General features: G+C 55.1%; 5 protein-coding genes across 5 annotated transcripts; 3 read left to right on the forward strand and 2 right to left on the reverse strand.

The window, feature by feature from the left end:
• Window positions 1-1,676: 1,676 nt before the first annotated feature.
• On the forward strand, window positions 1,677-3,344 carry MYCGRDRAFT_77832 (uncharacterized protein; the record flags this gene model as incomplete). The annotated part of the gene is made up of 1 exon (XM_003847546.1): window positions 1,677-3,344. One exon carries the CDS (start codon window positions 1,677-1,679, stop codon window positions 3,342-3,344), a length of 1,668 nt encoding a protein of 555 aa, XP_003847594.1.
• A 1,060-nt stretch (window positions 3,345-4,404) lies between these two features.
• On the reverse strand, window positions 4,405-5,814 carry MYCGRDRAFT_77835 (uncharacterized protein; the record flags this gene model as incomplete). Its single annotated transcript, XM_003847701.1, has 1 exon — window positions 4,405-5,814. One exon carries the CDS (start codon window positions 5,812-5,814, stop codon window positions 4,405-4,407), a length of 1,410 nt encoding a protein of 469 aa, XP_003847749.1.
• A 1,271-nt stretch (window positions 5,815-7,085) lies between these two features.
• Window positions 7,086-9,410, forward strand: MYCGRDRAFT_51359 (potassium channel; the record flags this gene model as incomplete). Its single annotated transcript, XM_003847547.1, has 3 exons — window positions 7,086-8,904; window positions 8,947-8,983; window positions 9,191-9,410. 3 exons carry the CDS (start codon window positions 7,086-7,088, stop codon window positions 9,408-9,410), a joined length of 2,076 nt encoding a protein of 691 aa, XP_003847595.1.
• Window positions 9,411-12,043: 2,633 nt separating this feature from the next.
• Window positions 12,044-14,968, forward strand: RDR2402 (RNA-directed RNA polymerase; the record flags this gene model as incomplete). Its single annotated transcript, XM_003847548.1, has 2 exons — window positions 12,044-14,112; window positions 14,161-14,968. Coding segments are annotated over 2 exons (2,877 nt in total), but the record flags the coding sequence as incomplete, so codon positions are not given.
• A 1,488-nt stretch (window positions 14,969-16,456) lies between these two features.
• On the reverse strand, window positions 16,457-19,084 carry Pali (pali pH response regulator; the record flags this gene model as incomplete). The annotated part of the gene is made up of 7 exons (XM_003847700.1): window positions 16,457-16,533; window positions 16,814-17,121; window positions 17,173-17,232; window positions 17,311-17,670; window positions 17,784-17,842; window positions 17,922-18,499; window positions 18,585-19,084. The coding sequence occupies 7 exons, from the start codon at window positions 18,772-18,774 to the stop codon at window positions 16,457-16,459; spliced, it is 1,632 nt and encodes a 543-aa protein (XP_003847748.1).
• Window positions 19,085-19,394: the final 310 nt, after the last annotated feature.

Consider the following 19,394-nt stretch of genomic DNA (forward strand, 5'->3'; position numbering starts at 1 on the left):
GAGGAAGCCACCACCTGCACCGGCTGGTAGCTGTGGTCTTCATCATACCGGCGGCTCTGCACGTTTTCCCTCCAAGGAGCCTTTGCCTATGCCCTACAAGTTTCCAGCCGAGAATTCTCCACCACGCTCTACTCGCCTGAACGCGCTGCCGTACGACTTTGAACCTCCACGAGTGGCGGGTACTGGACCTACTGCTGCCGAACGCAGGAATCTGTCCATCGTGTCAAACGATGCCTCTCATCCAAACCACTCAAACCCCATCTTGCTGCACCGCGAGAACATGCGTGAGAAACTCTTCGCGATTAGCGATCGTGCGGTCTCACGCAGTCAAAGTCGGGACAATCTGGTCAGCATGTCAGGAGGCTCAGCACGTCGCAGTTTCATGCATGATCCTTTCCAGGCGGATGACAGCGGTGATGAGAATGTCTACCAGACGCCATCACGTCAAACTCATGGCGGTGGAAAGGCTGCGCAGTTGAACAGCATTCTCGCTCGTCACCGTCCAGCGGAGAACTCAACTGTCACTCCACTCCGACATTTCTCCGCTTCCGACATGCCGATCGGATGGATCGACTCTCAACTCACTCCTCAACCCGTTGCTGATAAGGAGGACATTCTCGCCGACAGTACGCCCGACTACGACCATTCAAACCGCATCCCACTGGCACGCCGCTTCCTACCCCAGTCCCACGGATTCAACGCCGATCCTCGAGCGTGCTGGCCGTTTGTCAAACCAGCCGTGAACATGACTCCCGAGGAAGAACTCCGTGACTGGTGGACATCCGGCAACAAATTCGCTCGGCAAGAATCGTACTATCAAAGCATCAAAGCTCTCTCCGCTGTGCCCGCCACTTCTCCGCCTGCGATGCAAGAGAAGGAGAAGCTCTACCGCATCGCCAATCCCAGCCAGCCGTCTCCCTCAACCGCGGGTCAAGGTGGAGTCAGCACCGAAAACTCCTCGCCCTCCACAACTACCCAGCCCACACCTACCACGAAAGACGACTTCCTCACCCGCCTCCTCATCCCCGTCTACGAGAACCTCCTCGGCTATGTGGATGGTCCACCGGAGAGGCGAAGGGACTACTGGTGTCACTGGAAGCAGGCGCCGGAATGGGCTGTCGATCGCAGTGGGAATGGGAATGACAGTTTCTTTGAGACGCCGGGATTGTCGCCTGTGAAGACGAGGGGCGCTGAGTGCAGGGCAGATAGTCGGGCTGCTGGGGTTGCGGTTCCGATCGGTGCGGGATTGAGGGGCAGGTGGTAGTGTGGAGTGAAGATGGGCGGAAGGGAGAATGGATGTGACATCGGTACAGATTCATCCGAAAGACGAAGCCAAAATGTCGAGCACACGGTACCTTATCGAAACGCGAAACCGACACGTCGGGCTCAGCACAAGCCAATGATGTCACAGCAGATCTGGGGCCGATCTGGATCTCGATCTTAGCGCGATCTTAGCGTGATCGTCTTCACAATGCGAGATCAATGATGATGCCGCTCCCCTTCCCACACAAAGGCTAGGAGGAGAGCCAGCCCGACTCGTCGTCTGTAGCAAATACAATGCTTCTCAATTCATGCCTCCACTCATTCGCTATACTCTCCTGACACGCTCATTCCGGCCTATACCATCCACCACCACACCCCTCCTACGACACTCACTTTCCAGATCCACCTCCACAATGCCTCCCAAAAAACACGCCCGCTCTCCCAGCGCCGATGCAATCTACGATGCGCCCGCCGGCAAAATCGGCAAACACAACACCCCCAACGACCCCCTCCGCCATCCCACCATCCAGGTCGCGAAACGCATCGACGCCGACACGCCGTTCAATCAACTAACCACCCTCCTCAAGAAGTCTTCCTCCGACGACAAACCGCGCAATGTCCTGCACTGGTTCCGCTCGAAAGATCTCCGACATCAAGATAACCGCGCCCTTGCTGCTGCGGCGGAGAAAGTCAAAGAAGGGAATGGGAACTTGATTACGTGTTACTTACACTCGCCGAAGGATATGGAGTGGCATGGCACATCACCCGCACGGGTGGATTTGATTCTCGAAACGTTGAAACTTCTGCAAAAGGAATTGGAGGACAAAAACGTTCCCCTAGCCATCCTAGTCGCCGAGGAGAGGAAAGATAAAACAAGCCGAGTCCTGGAGTTTGTCAAAAAGTGGGATATATCCCACGTCTACGCCAACATGGAATACGAAGTCGATGAGTTGCGGAGAGATATAGATTTCATTAAGAAGAAGGGCGATGGGGTGGGATTCGAAGTCCTGCATGACCAGACGGTTGTGGAGCCGTTGGCACTATGTACGGGAGCGGGTACGCCGCATAAAGTGTTTACGCCGTATCATCGGGCGTGGTTGGGGGAGGTCGGGGAGGATCCGGGGTTGTTGGATACGGTGGCGAGTCCGGAGGGGAATGAGAAGACGGCGAGGGAGGAGTTCAAGGAGTTGTTTGGGGGGAAGATTCCCAAGGCGCCGGAGAATAAGCAATTCGCAGACGACAAGGAGAGGGAGAGGGTGAGGAAATTATGGCCGGCTGGACACGACGCAGGCATGAAGAAATTATCCCTCTTCCTCGACCAGAAAGTCGACACCTACGCCGGCGACCGCTCCACACCCGCTCTTGACCCTTCGTCCCGGCTGAGCCCCTACTTCGCCTCGGGCCTCATTTCCATCCGCGAAGTCATGAAAGCCTGCCTCAAGCACAAAACCGCCGGTGGCAAGAAAGTCCCCTCCCTCCCTCAAGGACCCGCAGCCTGGGTGCGCGAACTCGTCTTCCGCGAGTTCTACCGCCACACCACCTGCGCCACGCCACACACCTCGATGAATCTCCCAGTGAACTTGAAATTCGACAACGTAGAATGGGAATCCGACGAAGAAGGCTGGAAAAAATGGTGTGAAGGCACCACCGGCGTTCCCTTCGTCGACGCAGGAATGCGCCAGCTCCGAGCGGAGAAGTGGATGCACAATCGCGCGAGGATGAATACCTCCTCCTACCTCTCCGCGAATCTGCTCATCGACTACCGCCGTGGAGAACGATATTTCGCGGAGCATTTGGTGGACTGGGATCTGAGTAATAATACCAATGGCTGGCAGCCGAGTTATACGGTTTTCAATCCCGTGTCGCAGGCGGAGAAGTGTGATCCTGAGGGGGAGTATATAAGGAGGTGGGTGCCGGAGTTGAAGCATGTCAAGGGGAAAGCGGTGTTCGCGCCAAGTGAGAGGTTGGGGAAGGGGGAGTTTGAGAAGTTGGGGTATCCGAGGCCGCATGTGGAGTATGGGGAGAGTAAGGCGAGGGCGGTGGAGAGGTATAAGAAGGGGATTGCGGAGGCGAGAGTGTAGATTGAGGAGGATGGCGTGGTGTGCATGGAAGAAGTCGGCATATACTGTATTTTTGGAGAAAGGAGATCTTGATAGATTTTGTGAAGATTAGACGTTATGTAGAGTGAGTGAAAGCTTGTCGATTTGTTACGAGCCATGACTCTGGAGTATGGATGAACCATGGTCAATTCACGGGCACTTTCACCATGCCTTTGCCCTTTACCTGAAGGGCTAGTGTCACACTGCCGGTCTCCTTCTTGTAGTCCATGAAGTGCCGTAGATCGAATATCATATGACGAGTGCATCCAGAGTCCAGCATCCAATCTTGGTGTTGTGGATGGCCACGCCCCTTTTGGAAAGTGAATGCGGCTCGATATTGCGCTCCCTATGCAGCCTTTACATGTTCTGTTGGCCGATCCGCTGGCCGTTGATCCTTCTTCCCAGGAATGCCGTTCAGGATCCAGCAGTCTCTTTTGAAATGAACCTCCTTGTGGTAATAATTAAATTCCACGTCCTTCTTGTCCCTCATGCCCTTCCGGATCTGCTGATCAATCCGGTTGTAGCGCTGCTCAGCCGCTCTGGGCAGGTTCTCAGTTTCGAGCTCTTTTCGAGTCTGAAGTCTCGATTCGACCTGCTTTAGTCGCTGCACTAGATCGTCGAAGGACATATCCGAGAAGCCCGCCGTTTCCAAGGCAAACACAGTAGGGTTGGTAGTCGCCTGGTAGACTCTGTAGCTCGACTGTCTTGATCAACGAGGTCAATGCGTTGTCGCTGTTTACCAGTATCTTCTGTCCAAGAAGGTAAGTGCGGTGTGTGAGTAAGCAACGTAGGTCTGGCAGGACCTGCCAGATCGAACAAGACTGCTCCTGCAGCAGCACTCATTTCACCAACACTTACGCTCACGCTCAAAACAAGCTAAACCATCGAAAACAGTGTGGTTTCGGATTCAAGTTACTCTACATACAGTATCGTGAAGGAAAGAATTCAAGGATAACTTGTCCGTCAAGGTGGCGAGACAACAGAAGGACCGCGCTCGAAGAATTGAATGCGTGTCCGCCAGGGTAACGATCACTCCCACGCTTCAGTCCCACAGGACACCTCCAAAGGTGAGTTGGTAGTTTTCAAGATCATGCACGACCACGACGTTCCTCATGAAAGTCATGCCGAAGATGGGGTTCGCTGCGTAGCTCGGATTATTCGACTTGCTCGGATCAGGATTGGGCTGAAAGCCCATAAGGCATGATTGATCACTATAGACCTCGCCCAACTCGCCGTCGATCAGGATATCGCGAGGAGTGATTGCAAAGTCTTTTCCACCGAGGCGAAAGGAGACCTCGGGCACAGTAGAGTTGCACGGCGCAATATACCAGTCGAAAAAGTCGTGGTCGATATGAGCAGGAGGCTCGAAAGCCTGAGCAATGGCTGCGCTAACGTACGAGGGCACCCGGCTTACGGTCGTTCCACTGTCCACTATGGTAGGTGCCTGAAGGCCGGTGTCGTTCTGGATTGGTGACACCCACTCGAAGAAATTGCCGTTCACCGTGAATCCATCGGGTTGGAGGTTGTAGAAGTCGTACTGTAGGGGTATGTCAAACGTCGGGTAAGCGACCTTGATCATTGGAGTCGTTGCCCACACTCCAGTGTACGGAAAATCGGCTGGCGGAGGCGTTCCTCCCAGCGCTACGAAGCCACCATAAGAGTTTTGTGTGTCGTTGAGGCCACGTCTGAATAGACCGACAGTAAATTGTGAAGGAGCCAGAAGGCCGTCTTCAATAGCTTGAAATGGCCAGGAGTTGTACGGAACGGTGCTGTAGTTGTTTCTCGTTCCGTCTGTATAGTAAGCCTCAGTCAGAGACGGGAGCCCGAAGCCCATAATACCAGAGGTAAAATTGTTGCCGCCAGGGAAATAACCCCTGTCGGCCAGTGCATACTGCTGTTTTTGTACGGTGATTCCGCCATAAGAGACAGTGCCGTAGCCGAAGGTGCCATTGATAGCCGATTTGTCACTATATGAAATATCGTAGATCTCGTCGTCAATAGTTCCCTGAGAGAATCCAGTGGGGCCACGGCCTGCGAAAATGCAATTGGATGGATCTGTTACTGTGTAATTCCCGTCTTCGCATGTGAAATTCGCCCTAGGCAACCACAAATCGCCACTGCCGGTGTCGAATTGAACCGGATAGGGTTCGCCATCGATATCGATGGTGATGGTGTATCTCGCACCGTGAGCCACGTTCTGCAGAGTTCCATATCCTCCCCTCCCGAAGAAAATTCTGATGTCGAGGCTGGCGTCGAGATTGAAGTCCGCCAGAGGGGTGAGTGGGGTCACATTTTCGGTGATAGCAACTCCAAGCTCGGCCAGAAGTTGTATGTTGAGGTCTACGTCGACGGCTGCGCCAACGCCGAGACCGAGAAGACCGGCGGATGGGGCACCAGAAACGAATGTGGCAAGGAGCGTCAGCGCGCTGAGCGCCTGATGAACAAAGAGCATTGTCAAAGAGAAGATGAACAAAACGAGAGACGGAGAAGATAGCGAAAAGCTACCCAACGAAGGTGGCAGAGTCGAGCAAATATAAGATGTAGCTGGGCCGGTCTAGACAGGTCTCCTCCAGGAGCAGCGTATCGCACCACCGATTTGACTTTGGCGGGGATCAGTATGATGCTCGCCCAATCTCGAAATTGTTAAACAAGGGCGTCCGAATACCTGGTGGACGATCTTCGGCGCGATTCCTGTCTGCGTGAGACAGGCTGACCAGGGTTATCTACAGCCTGTGGACTGCATAGGAACATCGACTCGGAAGGCGTCCACAGCACAAAGACTTGCAGACATGGGCTTTTGTCGAATCAAAAGCGTCTTATCGCGAGATCGTGTGAGCTTTGCATCAAGTACCTTGTCCGAGTTGACAATCCTCACTCTGAGGAATGGTCCCAAAGTGTGAACCGGAACTAATTCCTGCTTTTGGTCCAGGAGTTGTAGGGGACATTCCGACCCTAGACATCGACTGATGCCGGGGAAATGACATGCTGTGCCCCTGGTCCGGTAAGCCTGGAATCTCAAGAGCCATTGCGATTCCTTTGGTGGTGGGACACTGCGATGGAGGGTGGATTTAGTCCGGGTCACTTTAGGGTCAATGGTGATCAGTCGGCACTGAAGTTGTGACTGTGAACAGCCCTCAGAGGCTGAGGGGCAGTCAGCGCTTGTGTGTCTTGAGATTATAGTTTCCGGACCTGGATCTGAACCTGGATCAGGGTTCGGAGAGAGGATTGCAGCGATTGCTAACAACGATGTTCATTGGCAGGGCAGTGCCTGCTAGCAATGAATGGCATGATGAGGAAAATGAGGGCAGGATGATGTTGAATGTTGTGTTGGCGGTGGTAATAAAGTTGTGAAAGTGTTGAAACAGATATGAAGGCACTAGCACTGTCACGTGCAGACTTGTCGCTTCCCCGGAATTTCGAGGTGAAGTTGGAAGTGGACCTCGCGTATTTGCCCTCACACTCACTCTCAACCGGGCGATACCTGCTATCTTGTAACTCGACCTCAACCTCACCTTCCTCCTGACTCTGCTCCGCCGCCGACATGCCACTCGCTCCTCCGCCCTCCGCCACAGGAGGTATGCTCACCTCCACGTCCACCTCGACCAAAATCATCCCTCTCCACAGCTGACGAGTCTGGCCCACAGCAGTCCTCAATCGGCTGCTTATCTCTACATTCACCTGCGAGAGATCTCCAGTCTGTCCTGACTGGAAGTTCACACCATAATGAGCCACATCGATCCCGGAGCAGGCGACACAGTCGAACACGCCGCCAACGACGATGTCGAGCAAAACTCCTCCGCCGAAAAGAGCAGCGACAAAACCTCCCAAACAAGCCCCTCCACCGCACGCACAACATGGTGGTTCGCCTCCACCGCCTGCCCCCTCATCGCCGCCACCTTCGGTCCCATCGCCAACGGCTTCAGTATTTGCGCTCTCGTGTATGACTGGAGAGTGTACCTACCGCCCGGCGCACAAGAGACGGACGGGATTAAGATTCGCGACCCTCGATGGCTGATCGCTGTCAACGCGGTATCACTCGTCATGGCCTTGATCGGGAATTCAGCGTTGATGCTCAACATGGCGAGACGGCTGGCCTTTTCCACCGCCCAGCCGATCACAATCACCGGGTTCTTGCTGGCGGGGATATTGCTCATTGCGGATATGGCTGCTTTGACGAGTTCTCCGAGTTATTACATTACGACGCCGAGGGAGGCGATTCCGGAAGGCGCGCATGCGTTGACGATGGCGTTCTATTTTGCGATTTTCGCGGCGTCGATTTACATGTGTATTGCATTCTTGATGTGCTTGACGGTGCATGGGGCAAGGAGGAAGCATTATCCCAAGGACTTCAATTTGACTTCCGCTCAGCGGACGCTCATGCTTCAGACAATGGCTTTCATCGCATACCTCCTCCTGGGCGCTCTTGTCTTCAGCACGATCGAAGGATGGCGCTACCTCGACGGGGTGTACTGGGCGCACACCACTCTGCTCACCATCGGTCTAGGCGACTACGCTCCGAAGACAACCACCGGACGAGGTCTCATCATTCCCTTCTCCATCTGCGGCATCATCATGGTCGGTCTGGTAGTCGGCAGTATACGAACTCTGGTACTCGACCGGACGAAAGAGAAAATGGCGGCGCGAATCGTGGAGAAGAGACGGGAGTCTGCGGTCCATAATGTGGACGGCAGGAAACAGACCATCAAAGTCTCATGGTTCGCGCAGGCGGATTTCAGTTCTGATCCATCCCTCACGCCCGCGCAGAGGAGAGAAGAGGAGTTCCGCGTCATGCGGAAAGTGCAGAAAGCTGCTGAGCGGGAACGGCGATATCTGGCGCTTGCAACTTCTCTCAGCTTCGCGCTCATGCTCTGGTCCGTTGGTGCAGTGATCTTCATGCTCGCGGAACGAGACGCTGGATGGACTTACTTTCAAAGCCTGTACTTCACCTTCGTCGTGCTGATGACGATCGGTTACGGAGACTTTGCGCCGGCTTCCAATGCAGGCAAAGCCTTCTTCGTCATGTGGTCGATGCTCGCCATCCCGTCGCTGACGATTCTCATCTCCAACATGGCCGATACCGTCGTCAAGTGGGTGGCGGAGATCACCGACTGGGTCGCTGGCTTCACCGTTCTGCCTGGTCCGGGAGGCGCGCGACAGACAGGACGGAGCTACCTTGGTCAGCTCATGGATCGGTGGAGTGAGGCGGTGGAGCGGTACACTCCGTTTGGCAAGCGGGAGAGGCTGGTCGATCAGCACGGCAACAAGCATTTGCCGAGGATGGATCCGAGACGACATGATGAGCAGATGATGACTATGTTGTCGGAGAAGTTGGGGAAGCACGTTTCGAGAGAGGAGGTGAGGCAGGCGATGGAGGGGGAGGAGTCGTTGGAGAGGGATGTGAGGTTCTATCATTACGTTCTGTCGAGGGAGTTGAGGAAGTTGCAGAAGGATGTGCTGGTGAAGCCGCCGAAGGAGTATTCTTGGCATGATTGGGAGTATTATCTCAAACTCATGGGGGAGGAAGATGATGAAAGGAATGATGGTGATGACGACCGTCGCGAGTCGGACGCTTTTATTCCTGGAGCGTTGAAGCCGGCTGATACTTTCCGGGAACCGCAGCCGTTGCAACATACCCTCGACGGGACGATATACTCCAAACCAACCTCTCTCCCGAATTTCGCCCACGCCTACACCTTTCCCTCTACCCCGACCCACATTTACACCAACCATACCGACCTCGACCTCGACGGCGTGACCGATCGCAAATCCGAACTCCGCGCCTCGCATGCCCATCCTCAAACTCCACCTTCCCGCATGCGCCGACTCAGACGCAGACCTACGAAAGGTGAGGATGGTGGGGACCCGCTGCGGAATTGGTCGTGGCTGTCGGATCAGAGTCCGTTGATGTCAGAGCAGAGTGAGGCGGAGTGGATTTTGGAGAGGTTGGGGAAGGCGCTTGTGAGGGAGTTGGATGGAGTTAGGAGTGGGAGGAGGAGAGTTCCGCCTGTTGGGTGGGGGTGTGTTGGGAGGGGTGCGAGGAGGGAGTAGATGGTGTTGTGGTGGGTTGTGGTCGGATTTGATGAGGCGAGAGGAGTACAGAGGCTCGCCTTCTGGATCTAGGCTTGAAGCGAGGTGGGTTTGCATTTCATGGCGTTGGAGGTGGGTTGCGAGGAAGCGATGATTGTTTCAATACCCTCCTACGATTTGAATCTTGTCGAGGACGGCCGATCCGGAAAAGAAGGACGGATGCTCGCCTTGCAGGAACAGGCTGGAAGCGAGGTGGAATTTGCAACGGTGTTCGGTTTTGGGTCTGGGAGGCAGCGATGATTATTATGATACCCCCTACGATTGGACTATTGGTGAGAGCTCAGTGAGTACAGAAACGGAGATTACTTGATATTGGCTACTTCTTTCTCACTTGATCCGTAGGTTTCTTTTGTGGCACGCAAACACTGCGAGTACCCGTTGTTGCGTGCATGAGAGGATATGCAGGGACGGGAGACAAACGGAGGTGTCGTTCACTCGAGGCAAACAGAAATGGAAAGGAAACAACAATATACGATACAATGTTGCTTTGGTTGATATATTTGCAGTTCTCGCTTCGCTGATTTTGAAGACGAGACATCATACTTTGGCAGCATTGGAGGGACTGGCGTTTCACTGACGGATCGGAAGAGAGAGCGGAAAGGGTGGAGCAATAGAGGATAAAGAGAAGACGCACGAAGTTGGTCAAAAGAAGATACACAAGATGCGGATAGGTGATTTGGCAAACGGATTGAGCGTCGCATGCAAGGAGAAGGCGGTAACGAAAGTCGATGCTGAGGAAGAGAAGACGAACGAGAAAGAGAACAGAATTGGCATCGAAGGCGCGAAGACGAACAGCTCGATGGATCATGAGGAGGATGAGAAGACGAACAGGGTTGAGGCCGTGCTGGACAGCAGAGACAAGGAGACGAGGATGTCAACGGTGAATGAGGAAGACGACGTCTTTGGCAATGACATTGCTGAAGAGGCAGTCGGGAAGAGAACGCAGAAAGCTGGTGAGTAAATCCTTGTCCGATGTCATATGCGAGCGTTCACGTCGTCGAGCATGTGCTTGCCTTTTTGAGCCAAACGAGGGATATCGGTGCCTGCTGCTGATTGAGCTTGTCGCGACTTCACCTACTCGTCAACATCAGGCACATGCGCACGCGACGTTCACCCACATCTCTCTCACATGATGGAGCGAGACCTTGACCTGCTAAATAACTACCTCACTGCGTTGCTGTATGCTCTTCTTCCTTCGACTCCTCACTGACAACACTCCAGCAATATCACCTTCCCCAGCACGGACATCCAGCTCACAACCTCGAGAGGCGTCTGCGCCAGTGTCAACACCATCACTACCACCAACGCCAACACGTCTACCGACCTCCGGACAGGAGTCGGTATCGGCAAAAGGACCTTCACCAGCTTCACAGTCTCCAGCAACCTCGACCTCAACATCGAAGTCCGCACGAGTCTATACATCAAGCTCGTTGAAGCACTCGGCTACATCATCCAAGGAGGCGATCGCAAAGGAATCAGCCAAGAATAAAGGCAAGTCTCTCCAAGATCATCACAAGCAGACTCAGCACCGACAAGATCGCCAACGTGCGCGTGGTCGCAAAGCGGCTGCTATTCGTCAGAAGGGAGCCATGGAGTTCCAGACTTTGATCACCGGCAGCGGCAATCGACAGCCGGAGAACGGTCTCAATGGCCATGAGCCGCAGGGGACCGCAGCGTCGCCAGGGAGCGGAGGTGGAGAACGTCAATCGACTCCGACGCGGACAGACTCACCTCAGAATCCAAGCCGTGCTTCACCAATGTCCAGGATGGCGACACCACCGCATATGAGGAGTCTGTCTGGATCGTCGAACCCAGCGCAGAACACGTCAGTGCACACTAGAAGTCATCCTGTGACACCTCCAGGATCTGGCCAAGGCACTCCACCTGGCTCTCGCTCTCAGACTCCGACGCCTGTGGGTGGGGCTGCCCAGTGGCTTTCAGTAGCCAGTGCCCTCGCCCCGAACAGCCGTAATCAAAACCACAACTCCCGCAACAATACTCCCAATCGCAACCGCAACAACAACCACAACCGCCACAACTCGCAGCGGCCGCGGTCTCCAATGAACAAGCTCGAGCTCAAGATTGATCTTGTCGGCATCCCTCTCAGATGGACCACCTTTGATGTACATCAGCTCATGATGCCGTACGGGAACGTTTCATACATCGCTCTCCGCAATCCTCAAACCCTTCACCAGAAAGCAGTGGTCTTTTTCCGCCCAGCTCCAGCGGACGTGTCTTGGGCTGGCACATCGATTCCATGGAATGGACCCAACGGTCAAGTGGAATTGTTTCGCACTTATAACAACACTGACCGCGTTACTCAAATGTATTACAACCCGGAAGGTTCGAGATCGTACCCCATGAATACCTTGCTGTCCGTGAAGGACATGAAGATGGGTGTAATGCGAAGCGAAGACGAGATGCTGGTGCTGCATTCCATCGCGGCGAAGGGGACACAGATGATGCTTGACTTGCGAGAGAAGACTTTGCAGCTCAGTTTCGCCATTCGGACCCGCACAACGGGCAAAGACGGCGCGCCAAAAGAAGTCGACAGATCTTTCAAGATATCCATCGATATGGTGCTCCTTCACAAGATGCATCTAGTGCATGGGAGTGATGGTTGTACCTCTCTTGTCATCACGACCGACTTTCCATCAATCACCACTCGGAAGACCACAAACATTCGGGCAACGCACAATGTGAAACAGTCGGAGTGGAAGGAGGAATGGAGCGATTTCCGACAGACTGACGTCGATCAGAATCCTATGCGTCGTAGCAGTGCGATTCAAATACGAAAGTCCGGCTGCATCATCGACACTGGGAGATGGCGAACCTACAAAATCACCTTCGCTGGCGATGTGGCTAGCTCAGAGGCGTTTTTGGATGTCCTTCAAGCCTTGAGAGACCACAACGTCGTGCTGGAAACGCAGGAAGATCTGACATTCAACGAAGTACCACCAGAGAGCCTATGGAAATGGCAGGAAGCTCTAGCGCCTCCAAAGGTTGCCGGTGAGGCTGTCTCGTCGCTCTTCGACATGCTCCAAAGCCATCTTGCCTTCTCAGTACACTACCAGCTGGAGGTCTGCATCAGTGTCGGTGCTCTTCACGAAAGCAACATCGATCGTGCATTCCTGCAGAGACTCTCCACGATCGAAACCGTTCGAGCTGTGAAAATGCTGGAGAAGATCGCAGACGAAGGGAAGAGAATCTACAAGCCCAGCGATATTTTTTCTTTGCACAACCGTGTCTCGGTCGTGGAGAAGAAGAGACCAGCGTATTGCACGAAAATCCCCGCCGCCAACATTACTCCGACCACCATCTACTTCGCCACTCCCGTTCTGGAAACAAGCAACCGTGTCGTGCGGAACTACAAGAAATACGAGGATCGCTTCATGCGGGTCAAGTTCACCGACGAGAAGCACAAGGGCCAACTGCAATCCCAAGACGGACAAGCTATGAATGAAGTCTTCTCACGCATCAAGCAGGCCATGACCCATGGAATCCGTGTCGCAGACCGACATTACGAGTTCCTCGCTTTTGGGAACGCTCAATTTCGCGAGCACGGTGCCTACTTCTTCGCCTCCACTCCCGACCTGAATGCGAACATGATTCGGCAGTGGATGGGCAACTTCACTCAGATCAAGAATGTCGCCAAGTACATCTCTCGACTCGGACAGTGCTACACAACTACACGTGCAATTCCGCACAGTGTGAACGTCGAGCGGATCCCAGATGTTGAGCGGAACGGATACTGCTTCACAGATGGAGTGGGAAAGATCTCTCCTTTGCTGGCTCGAATGGTTGCTGACCACTTCCGCCTCGACAACTGTCCTTCTGTCTACCAGTTCCGTATGGCAGGTTGCAAAGGCGTGCTGGCCGTTGATCCCTCGCTCAAGGGTATGACTGTTCAGATTCGACCCAGTCAGGAGAAGTTCCCAGCGGAGTTTCACGGACTGGAGATCTGCAAGATGTCGCAATTTTCCGCCGCCAATCTCAATGTCCAGCTGATCTTGGTCATGTCTTCACTCGGTGTGCCGGACAACGTCTTCGTCAACAAGTATCGAGACATGCTCGCAGATCTGGCCCTGGCCATGACGGACGAGGAGATGGCGCTGAAGTTACTGCAAAAGAACATCGACTTCAATCAGATGACAATCTACCTGGCGACGATCATCCTTGATGGCTTCATGGCGACCAAGGATCCATTCACAATCTCTTGTTTGCGGCTGTGGAGATCCTGGAACCTGAAGTACCTCAAAGAGAAGGCACGAGTCTTCGTCGATCAGGGCGCTTTTGTGTTCGGTGTCACGGACGAAACTGGCACGCTGCAGGGTCAGTTCGACGGCTTCAAGACTGACGAAGGCGATATGGCAGTCCCGCCCACGCTTCCTCAAATCTTTCTCCAGATTCCAGACCCCAATGCCAAAGGCGGCTACACTGTCATCCAAGGACCTTGTCTTTTCGCTCGCAACCCTTCACTTCATCCGGGCGACATTCGCATGGTCGAAGCTGTTGATGTGCCCGCGCTTCACCACCTCAAAGACTGTGTGGTTCTCCCACAGACCGGTGACCGCGATCTCGCCAACATGTGCTCTGGCGGTGACCTCGACGGCGATGACTACCTCATTTGCTGGGACGCGGATCTCTTCCCACCTGTCTCTGAGTGGAACTACCCTCCCATGGATTACACTGCACCGCCACCAGTGCTGAGTACAGGTCCGGTGACAGTCGACGACATGACATCTTTCTTCGTCAACTACATCAAGAACAACAAGCTGGGGCAGATCGCATCTCACCACCGCTTCTGGGCCGATAAAGAAGATGACGGCGTGAAGAACGAGAAGTGTCTCCAACTGGCCAATCTACACTCCCTTGCCGTCGACTACGTCAAAACTGGTGTACCTGCCACTCTCCCCGTTGAGCTCAAAGTCAAAGCTCGTCCTCACTGGGCTGAAGCTCGCGGACAATCTTACACCTCCCGCAAAGTCCTCGGCCAGCTATACGATGAAGTCAAGCTTGACAACTTTCAACCTGCCTGGGAGCTTCCCTTCGACGCTCGCATCCTGACCGCTGACACTCCCACGCCTGAGCTCATCGCCGGCGCAACCGAAGTCAAAGCCGAGTACGACGAGACCATGCGCCGCATCATGAAGCAATACGGCATCACCAACGAATTTGAAGTCTTCACTACTTTCGTCCAGTCTCACCACAACGACATCAACGACTACAAATTCTACGAGAAGATCGGTGAAGTTTCCATGAACCTGCGCGACCAGTTCAAGGAAATTTGCTACACCAAAGCCGGCACTGACAGCGTCCAACGCGAGTGGTCGAAGCTCAAACCCTTCCTCATCGCAATGTACACTGTCACCGCCGATCAAGTTACTGCCGTCGTCGCCTCCTCCCACGAGACTGTCGAGCGAGGTGGTCGGCAGGTGCCCAAGATGAGCCTCACGTTCGCCACGGTGCCGCTCATGTCATTTCCATGGATCTTCGCCTCTGAGCTGGGTCGTATCGCCAATGGCAGAGATGATCCTGCGTATCATCACATCGGAGCGACGCCGAGACCGACTCTGCCGAAGAAAGTGGGTAAGGGGAAGCAGGCGCTTGCAGACTTGATTGGTGAAGGAGAAGTGTTGCCGGACTTGCCGCATATCAAGGTTGAGGATAGAGTGCTGGGGAGAGGTCAGGTGCTGGATTTGTATCATGGGGATCAGCCGAGAGCTCCGGTCGATATGGCGATGGACGAAGAGATGCATGCACTGATGCGGGAGACGAGGACTGGAGGCCACGTGGAGGGTGTCCAGGCTCATACCACGGGACATCCACAAGGACAGCCCGCGGATGAAGCGACCGAGGCGCCATCGTCGCCAATAAACGTCCAGCTGACCACCACGGCTCCCCCAGCTGCTCCCCACGCAGCTGCGAGGACGGCTGTTCCATCGCCAGAGAACAGCATGCCAGCCGCGGCTGTCCGGGCTCAGACCCTTTCAGACCCACCACTATCAGCACCCGAGCCAGCCGCGACACCACAAGCTCCAGCTCAAGTCAACAATGTCGGAGAAGCAGCATCAGGCTCTCCTCAGCTGACTATGAACTCCACGTCTCCCGCTCACGCTCAGACCGACGTCGCCGACGAGGAGGATGGAGAGGAAGTCGAACTCGAGCTCTCCCTCGAAGACAACCCTTCGCGGAACTGGATGATGGAGGAGGGCGAGGAGAGTGACTGAAGCTGAGTAGTGTGCACCGCATTGGTGCCCTCGACACGATCGATACGAATGATATGCGGCAATGAGAAGGACGTAGACATAGAGTCAAGTAGAGTAGCGTAGAGCACATGCATCCAATACTCTGCGTTGACGCTGTTATGAGATTCTTCGCTCTTGCTGACGTTCTGCTGTTCTACCCATTCATGTGCCCATCGAACTCCGCCTCCATCCTTATCTGTTGTTGACCGCTCTTCAATGCAAGCAGGACTCTCTCCATGAATTCGGCTCAAGATGAATGAATGCTCAATCTGGTATATGTCATATCCGAGCGTCGAGACCACAAAAAAGCTCACTCGCTTTACTCCGTCTGTATACCCGCTTCAAGAACAAGACACAACAAGAAAACCCACACCCCATTCGGAGAAGGGTCATCTCCGCCTCCCATGATTCATCCGAACATACGTCATCCACACTTCTGCCATCTCCCTTCCCACTCCCTCACCAACCCTCTAACCCTCCCCCTCCCCAACCCTCTCTTCCCAGCATAAGACATCCCCTAAACATCTCCCGGCCCAACAACCGGATACCTCCCCCCCGGCGTCATGCCACTCGCCCCCGCACTCCCGACCCTCACATGTCCCATCGCGCCTCTGCCCACTCCCCCTCTCGCAGCGGGTCCAATGCCCGGAACGCTAAAGTCCGGATTCGCGTTCAAAATCACGTCGTCGTTCCGCCTCGTCGGTCGGGGACCGGGCGGCATGCCACCGCCGTTCATCGAGCCTGGACCCATTGGTCCTCCTATCGCCATGCCTGGACCAGGGCGCCAGGCGGGGTTGACGCCTCGTTGGGAGACGGAAGTGAAATGTGAAGCTTCGCTTCCTTCGCCGGGTGAGCGCGCGCCATCGGGGATGGGGTCGAGGAAGTCGTTTGCGCTGGCGGAGGAGGAGATGCGTTCGTTTTGAGGGTTGTTGAGGGAATTCGTGCTGTAGTTTCCGTGCTGGAGGGGGTTCAGAAGGCCTGGGGGTGGGCTGTGGGGCGGGAGGTCGTTAGTCTCGCGGCCGCGGGTCGGGGCGGCGACGTCGGAGGCGGGGTGGGAGAGGAGTTCGGTGTATTGAGGGTGTGAGTTTTGGTTGTGATGAGCGGGGGAGAGCGTACGTGCTGGGGTGGAGGTGGCGTGGTAGCCTCCTCCCCCTCCTCCGCCTCCGCCTGTTGTGGTGGCTTGGCCGGGGAGGAGGTTTGCGGGGACGGGGGAGTCGACGGCGAAGCGGGGGTCGACGTCTTCGTAGTAGGTGTCTGAGTCGGCGGGTTTGCGGAGAGGTGGTAAAGCTTGGTCGGAAGGTAATGCGCGGGAAGAGGGGAGGGTGCCGGAGTATTGGTGGTCGGCTGTTGAGCCGGAGTCGCGAGCACCATCGGGCATGCTGAGGGGTGATTGTGCCCATTGCTGCTGATTCGAGTCATGGCGTCTGATAGATGTCAGTTGAATGTGATTGAAGTACGCATCTCCTTGAACTTACGGGTCCGTCCCAGAATACAAGCTCGAACCGGGTCCCCAGTCGCTGTCATGCCGTCTCGGACTATCAGGCACATCTCGCAGACCTTGCTGTAGTCCCACCATTCCTGCCACGTCTCCGTCACTATCCCTCAACCCATACTCATTGTTGCTCGCATATGCGGGTTGCGGCAAAGTTGCGTTTCCGGTCCTCTCGTCCATCTCAATCGCTTGTCCAATGCCCATCGGCGCGTATTGATCATGTGCAGGCGGAGGAGGCTGCGGCATCCCAGGCGGAGGTCCACGCGGGTTGCCATAGTACGGATCGCTCGCATACCCAGGAGGTGGTCCTTGTCGCGGCATTCCTCCACGACCGATCATTCCAGGAGGAGGGCCATATCCTCTACCTCTTCCATTCCAGCCTGGCGGCGGTGGACCTCCGCGGAAGCCGCCTCTCGGTGGCCCATATCCACCACGTCCTCTCGGCGGTCCGTACCCTCTCGGTGGAGGTCCGTAGCCGCCTCTGCCTCTTCCGTATCCATTTGATCCATTCGACGCAACTGAAGTCTGCGAGGGATCTCGCCTCATTCCTCCCATGGCGCCCATTGCTATTCCTTGCTCTCCGTATCCAATTACATTACCATATTGATCTCTGCTGGGTCTCCTCGGCGGCATACCATTGCCATACCCGCTCTCTCCGCTCGGACGAGGCATAGGCGGCGCGTTCTCATTATACGGCCTCCTCATTCCACCATTCGTGCTCGCAGATCGCACACTCGGTGTAGGATTCAAGGGTGTTTGATCGTCCGTACTTCTCCTCCCACCATCTGCATGCGCTTTCGACTCGAATGTCGCAAATTGCTTTCCACTGTCATTCACCATCGTATCACCGCTCATCGGCGGAGGACTGTCCGCTTTCGGCAGCTGCTCAGCCATGATTTGATTCGCCGCCATTTGCTCGTAGTACGTCGACCCATTCATATCCGCATTCTCCGCAATCCTCTTCTTCCGAGCCTTGCGACTGACCAATGTGCGACGCATCGCGCAAGTTACTATACTTGAACCAATGATGAGGATGGTAGCTCCCAGCACGATCCATGAGCCCCATTGTAAATGCGGAACAAAGAGGAGGATGTCGACGAGGAAGGCGAGGAGAGCGACGAGGAGAGTCGGGATCGTGAGAATCAGCAACGCGAGGAGGTAGCGTGGAGAATGGCTCGGACCGTGAAAGTGAGCGGCCACCGCGAGACCGAAGCAGATCAACGTGAGCAGAGCGGCGATCGGGTGAACGATAAGGATCGAGGAGAGACTGTTTCGCGTCGAAGAAGGGAGAGAAAAGTCCGACTCTGTATCTGGGCCGGAGAACAGGCCATCTTCAGAGCAAGAAAGTCAGCATTGGGACGAAAAGCCCTCCAGCATAGCATATATATCACAAACCTGTGCTATACCCAATCTGCGCTCCCGTACACCGTCCATCATCATTGCACCACCCCAGCACTCCAAAATTATAGCCCTGAAAGCGACCCAGCGGTATTCCTCGCACGACGGGTGTGGAAATCGTGCTGAGGAGGAGGAGGACGAATGCGACGAAGAAGATGACGGACAGTGGCGTCGCGGGGCGTAGCATGTTGGCGATTCGTGGGGTGGGTGGTCAAACGAGTGTGTGTGGTGGAGGCGCGCGCGTCGTCTTACTGGCGCTCAGCCAGCGCGACGAGTGTGGTGGAAGAGATCTTTCGTGAAAGGTGAGTGGCCGCAGCGGAAGTCGCCGTTAATCTCACGCGCTGCCGATCGCCTGGCCGGGCAATTCTTGGTTCGAATCAATGGTGGTGGAGATATTAGAGATGGCGTAAGCGGTGGGGTGGTCGGCGTTGTCCGGAGCACGTCGTCGAGCGGTGCATACAGGGCGGGACAGAGAGGACGATGAGGAGGAGGAGGAGGAGGTCGCCGAGCCAGAAGGAGGAAGAGGAGGAGAGCGGTCGAATGCAGAGATGCGGAGATGGGGGCTGGAGCGATGCACACTAGAACTATCGCACAGCTAGCGTGCAGCACCGCGTGGTTCGCATCCAAGTGGGAAGACGGAAGAAGTGGGCAGGATATCTTGAAATCTGCCGACGTTTCGAGCCTAGCCCCGAGACGAGAGACCCTTCCAATGCCAATGTCAACGGTGAAATCTACTTTGCATCCGTCTTCATCTCGCTACGAGTGTCGCCTATTTGTATTGATCTCACTGTCCTCGACCTCGCCGTT

The sequence above is a fragment of the Zymoseptoria tritici genome, chromosome 13 (assembly GCF_000219625.1).
Source record: "Zymoseptoria tritici IPO323 chromosome 13, whole genome shotgun sequence".
Classification (NCBI taxonomy): domain Eukaryota; kingdom Fungi; phylum Ascomycota; class Dothideomycetes; order Mycosphaerellales; family Mycosphaerellaceae; genus Zymoseptoria; species Zymoseptoria tritici.